Genomic DNA, 6,344 nt, shown 5'->3' on the forward strand with positions numbered 1-6,344 from the left:
GGGTCCAAGCTATCAGAAATTGATGGGGTTCATATTTTCCTGAAGACACCAAATTTCCCTATTGCGCTTTATATAAGCCATTTTGGCGCCCAATATGGACCCCCAGGAAATGAAGGAGTGGTCTGAAAATTTGAACCCCATCATTTTTGGCCAATTGGGACCCTTTTGAAGCCAAAACAGCAAAAAAATCCTACGGAATTACATAATATACCGCACTAAGAGTGTGTGCAAAGACTTTAAAGAAATGCACTCTTCAGAAATTAGTATCCTGTTGTATTGGTCATTAGTACGATGTTCTTATCATACCACAGCTGGTCATTGCATCTTGCACAACTCAGTAGGTAATGTGTCAAGCCACTGAAGTTGCTTCTCATTTCGTGAAAGTCTTAGCAATCAATCATGTTATGGGCAATTCCACAATTGGTAACGTTACATTTAAGCAAATTTTCATATTTCATTTTACTACTACATCACCATCTATTCATTTCAAGTCACAATCATGTTACAATATGTTCACCCACCCTAGGTCTATAATATAAAAAAGAATGAATACAATTGAACAAATATTAGAGTCGCCATGGTAACTTTTAATGTTGGTTGGTAACGTTACAAAAAAAGGACATGCGAAAAAAATCAGTGTCTTCAGACCAAAAGTTTCCTAAAACGCGAGATACCTCAAACAAAGTGTCGTATTCATTTCAATTCTAGTGTCATGATAAATATTTCAGCCAATAATTTTAGCAGCTTGACTCTTCAATTTTTTATTAGACCCAAAATTCATGGTTGGTAACGTTACCGGTTGGTAACGTTACAGTTTGTCCATGCAGAAATAAGCGTTGTAAAAAGCAAGTGTTAAACCTACTCCTTCCTTAAAATCAAAAGATACACTTTGCAATTACATATAAATTAACATAGTTATCAATGTAACTGTTATTTATAACTCCAACTCACAATTTGAAACAATCCAAACATATTTACAACACTTTTTATCCAAATGTTACATTCTGAAGTTCACCATTTGTCGTGGGATTATGCATGTCAACATACATAATAACTTGATTTCACAAAGTAACTATTTTATTGAGAGAATTTTAACAGAGTTCATGACATCATGACAGAGACATTGAGCAGATATTCAGTCCATAACACAATAGAATGATAATGTGTTGTTTTGTTCCATAATCCAATGCATGTATTTTATGTACAAATGTACTTGATACCATACAAATCTAAAATTTGAAAAGCCCACGGTTATTAACAACTTCTTTAACGAATGTATTTGCCGTCGATTTAGACCTGTACTCCTTCCTTAAAATCAAAAGATACACTTTGGAATTGCATGTAAATTAACATGGTTATCAATGTAAGTGTTATTTATAACTCTTACCCAGACACAACTTGAAACAATCCAAACATATTTACAACACTTTTTATCCAAATGTTAGATTCTGAAGTTCACCATTTGCCATGGGATTATGCATGTCAACATACATGATAACTTGGTTTCACAAAGTAACTATTTTTGTTGAGATAAGTTTAACAGAGTTCAGAATAAAAATGTGCGGTTGTATTCCATAACCCAATGCATGTATTTGATGTAGGGCCTACTTGATACCATACAAATCTAAAATTTGAAATGCCCACGGTTGTTAACAACTTCTGGAGGAGCCAATTTTGTAATCATCTTGCTCTCCATGTAGAAAATGGCATCCTTTTTTGTAGGCCATTTCCAGTACTTTCCCACTGGCTCCATCACTGACACCTGAAACTCACCCTTGCGTGTGAACCCAACAACTTCACCAGGAAATTTCTTTCCTTCGTACTCGACCACATACCAATCTCCCACTACAATGGCCTTACTACCACTTTGGGTAACCACTACATCATCCTTGTCTGCCCTATTGTCTTTTGTGAGAATGTGGGATACCACTTCATCCTTTACGACCTTCAGGAAATGCATCTTTCCGATGCCAGTGATTGGCTTGGCCTGAATGAAAACATCTTTCAATTTGAGCTTCTCATTCCGCTTAGCAATTTCTGTTGACTTGACCTCTGTGACGCATACATTCTCCATGAAGCTTGCTGCTAGAACAAAGCTGCTTGCATCTGCTACAATGTCTTGGCGGCTCAGAACTCTTTGCATCACAAAGCGCTTGGCTGACCCTCCGATCCCATCAACGGGGCCTTTTCCATGGGAGGTCGAAAAGAAGTTCCACTTGATTTGAATCTTGTGAGCCTCTTGAAGTGTGCAGAGTGCTGCTGCCACAAACCGATTTTTGAATTGCGAAGCTGGGCCATCTGACCAGATAGAAATAGATGTTACCGTATCTGGTAGATATCCTAGCAGCACATCAAGGTAGGCTATGATGGTTTCCTTGGAGTGTGTGAGGTCATCAGATGCCAGGATATGAGAATGTAGAGATCCAGAGTACCAGAGTGCTGCAGTGAAGAGGGATACTTGACGTTGATTCCAATGTGCGCTCTGGACTTCATCTTGAGCAACGCATGTAAAATTTTCAGAGAAATCCACCTGGAGGAGGGCACTGTGGGTGTCATGTGATTCAGGAGAAACTTTTTCCCTCTGAGCATTGTATGCTGATGCTTGCTCACGCTTTACATAGCAGTGCTGCAGGAACTGAGGTAAGATGGCAGTGATGTGCTGTACTAGCTCTCCTACAGTTCCCTCCTCTTGAATCTTCATCATCCGTCCATCTTTATCCGTCTCCCACTGAAGCCATGAGCAAGGGCTGTTAAGGGATCCCTCAAAAGAGAAGGCTTTGCTAAATCCTGCTCCATCTTTGCATTCTGCACATTCATTCATCCAGCACTCTCTTGATGGTTGCTTGCAAAGGAGCAAAGCTGGGAGATCACGGGTGTAAGCAGGGAATTCTGGTTGAGCCTTGTGAAGTGCAGTAAAAGCATTAATGGCATTCTCGTGGTACCTGCAGAGACAGACATTATGTGGCAACTTTTGGCTAAGCAGGACATGCTTTGGGCGACACTCTGCAAACTTGGACTTTCCCACATGTACTTCTGGGTAAATCTCACAAAAGAAGGCATATGTCTCTTTAATTGAAGCAGTGAGGTGTCTAGCCTGCATTTTCTTCTTTCCGTCTGCATTCCAAATAGTCACTACATCCTTTCTGCCTGGGGCCTGGCGACTCACATCATCTCTCTCATAGAAGTCTTCGATGACTTTCACTGTATCTTCACTGACTTTAGGAGGACCCGTCTTCCTTTTCTCTGCTGAAGCTGATGGTAGTTCATGTCCTTGCTTAGCTTCTTTCTCATACAACTTGCGAGAGACAACAATTCGCCGTTTAGGAGTGTCGGGGAGTACTCGATCCATTATCCGATGTGCCCTGGCAGTGGCTTTTGCGAGTGCCATCGCACTTTTGAAGGGCCCATGACTTGCTTCTGCTTCTGCTTCTGCCTTTCTTTCTTTCTTCAATTTCCTGTGCTTTGCTACTCGTTTCTTTGTTGCTTCTTTCGTCTCCCTTTCCAGTTGTTTTCTCGCATATTTTGGCAAGGTCCTCTCTCTCAGCTTTTGCTTCTCCCGGCACCTCTTCATGGCTGCTGCTTTTTTCTTCAAGTATTCTTCATACTTCCCCATCCTCTTCATCTTTTCTATGTAGTGCCTTTGTTTCTCTTTCTTCGTAAACTTGGGCATGATGACCTATATATCAAAAAATAATTATAATTTTTTAAAATATTTTTGTACAAACCAAATCTTTAAAAAAAAAAAATAATCAGGATGAACAAAGATTTCCAGATTCGTAATTGGTATTAGAATCCTTCTATTAGTGCGAATCTGGATAAGTGTTGGAAAGTCACCATACAGAAAAATTGATACAATATAACAATTATGAATAAAATCACTTTTTTTTTCTAATTTACAAGAAATCATATAACTTAAAATTCATGATTTCCCATAATATTTAATGTATCCTTTGGAAATTTGAGTAAAGGTCAATTGCCATGTTTTCTCAAAGTGTTAAACAACTGCATTCGGATTAAGATGAAAGTTTCCACGGCAACAAATTAGCCAATGCACATAAAAACAAATACAAAAAAGTTCATTAACCTTCACTTTTTCATTTGCATCTATTCCATCTAGTTGATGTACATGTACATTTGCATGTACATGTAGTTGATACTAAATATTTTATGTACTATCAATTGCCAATGTTGACTTTAAAAAGTGTAGTGTGAACTGTACATACAATGAAGACTGTAGAAAGTAGCCTAGCCTGATCTTAAAGTATTTCAAGAAACATAAATAAAGATTACAGTTACTACAATTGAAAATAAATAAACTTACCAGATGCTGACACTGGGTGACAGTAGATTGAGATTCAACAAGTTTTGCTAATTAGAACTGCTTTCATGGAGAAAGATTCAAGAAGAGTTTTAATACAGTAAAGATGATTTGACTCTTCCCAAATGTGATGCTGCATGGATTCTACACAGATATGATGCTGCTTAAATGGTTGTCACATGGCTGTCACATGCCTTTAATAAATGTTCTATACTGCCATCTCTTGTCTTAGTTAAAGAATCACTTCACTTTCTTCTGATTAAGGCTTACAAATTAGTATCTCCTGGCACTAATATCATGGTTGGTAACGTTACAATCCTTAAGCCTGGTTGGTAACGTTACATGGTTGGTAACGTTACAGATTTTGACTGCTAATATTTTCTACATCATAGAATATTTGTAATTCTGGTTCCTTTACTTCAATAGAGCATTGTATAGGAAAGGAAAATTTGAAATATGACAATTAATAGCCCCCAGATTTTCTCTCCAGAAAAATAAATTCATGTTTTGGTTGGTAACGTTACATGGCGTATCAAGGGTTTGGAATTTTGTGAACTGTAGACTAAATCACTTTTTAACTTGAATTTTGCTTAATGAAACCATGAGGGCATTGTACTCCCTCAATAAATTCAATAGGTTTGTGAGGATATAGTTACTTTTATGTTGATAATGACTTAAATAACTTTTTTTCCTCTTATATTACAAATTTCACAGGAAAACATGAACAATGTTCATTTGCAATTTTCACTCACTTATACCAAATGTATGGTGTGGAAAATATTTTTTTCAGATACTTTGTGGTGTCTTTAGTCAAATACAAAAAAAAAAAAAAAGAAAATTTGAATTCTAAATTTTTTACTCATGTCCACCTAATCATGGAATTGCCCACATATACATTGTAAACTTGTTCAAAGGTATGAACAGAGATTGAATGTGCTTTACCTTTTGCAGATTGGTACCTCTTTTACAATTCTAAGAATCATATTATCCAAGATTGTTACCTCTTTTACAATTCTAGAATCATATTATCCAAGATTGTTACCTCTTTTACAATTCTAGAATCATATTATTACCAAGGAGTCTGTAAGTTAACATTATCAGTGGATGCCCAACTCATTTGAACAATTTACAAATCCATTTCAATCAATGTACATGTACATGTATATTTATTCCAGAACCGATTTTGACGTGGTGTTCTATGAAGGAATTCCACCTTGCATACATAAGTTGTTGCTATGTCAGATAACTGTTTATACAACTTGGTGGGCATTAAGTCCCAAGATGACGATAATGCTATGCCTTTCTACTATAGTTGGTGTGCATTAGTACCAATAGACCTGTTTTACTGATTTTATGAAATTTTTAAACAAAAGTTCCCCTTGACGACTACAGTGCTTGCCAGAGGATTGCCTGACATCACACCAACTGATGCAAAGTGGATTCAACTCTGATCAGAGAGAAACACACATAAACTGAAATGTATTAGTAAACAGGTTTATTAAAGTAGATAGATGCAATGAAGGCACATCAGTATTGCCTGTAAACAGAATACTTCTGGATCATGTTCTGGTGGGCTGCTGCATAAACTCCTCAGCTGGGATGTAACATGCAGGCGTAGTTGACTGATCTGAGCCGAGTATACTTAATTTCTAAAATGGGCTCTAGCAATTATTTTGCCCATGTTCATCTTTTGTAAGTTATAGGCTCCAAGGGTGGGGGCATTTCTATCATGGGTCGGGAAAAAGTTTGGGGAATGTCCTAGGATATAGGGAGTGTTTATAACTTATAGTGGGAGATTGTACTCCCATATCAGCTAGACACCACCACTCTCATCATTCATTCCTCTCTATGCACATCCCTTTTTACTCCCATCTCCACCCATCTCTAATCATGTAACTACCTTGCCACATACAAGGTTTTCCAAGATGTTGCATTTCTCAACATGCTGGTCAGCCAATTAGATCATTTCAAACAATGTTTTTAATGAGGTGGCATGCAATATTTCACGAAATTGAAAAAACACAAT

General features: G+C 37.3%; 1 protein-coding gene across 1 annotated transcript; it reads right to left on the reverse strand.

The window, feature by feature from the left end:
* Positions 1-566: 566 nt before the first annotated feature.
* On the reverse strand, positions 567-4,578 carry LOC115928135. Its single transcript, XM_030994914.1, has 2 exons — positions 4,322-4,578; positions 567-3,676 (listed from the first exon to the last, which is right to left on the reverse strand). Exon 2 carries the CDS (start codon positions 3,668-3,670, stop codon positions 1,625-1,627), a length of 2,046 nt encoding a protein of 681 aa, XP_030850774.1. The 5' UTR covers positions 3,671-3,676; positions 4,322-4,578; the 3' UTR covers positions 567-1,624.
* Positions 4,579-6,344: the final 1,766 nt, after the last annotated feature.

Source organism: Strongylocentrotus purpuratus, unplaced genomic scaffold, assembly GCF_000002235.5.
Source record: "Strongylocentrotus purpuratus isolate Spur 01 unplaced genomic scaffold, Spur_5.0 spur5_scaffold_21, whole genome shotgun sequence".
Taxonomy (NCBI): Eukaryota; Metazoa; Echinodermata; class Echinoidea; order Camarodonta; family Strongylocentrotidae; genus Strongylocentrotus; species Strongylocentrotus purpuratus.

What these genes read in the sequence shown, in the direction of transcription:
- LOC115928135 (XM_030994914.1), bottom strand. Translation starts at nt 3,670, where the DNA reads ATGCCCAAGTTTACGAAGAAAGAGAAACAAAGGCACTACATAGAAAAG.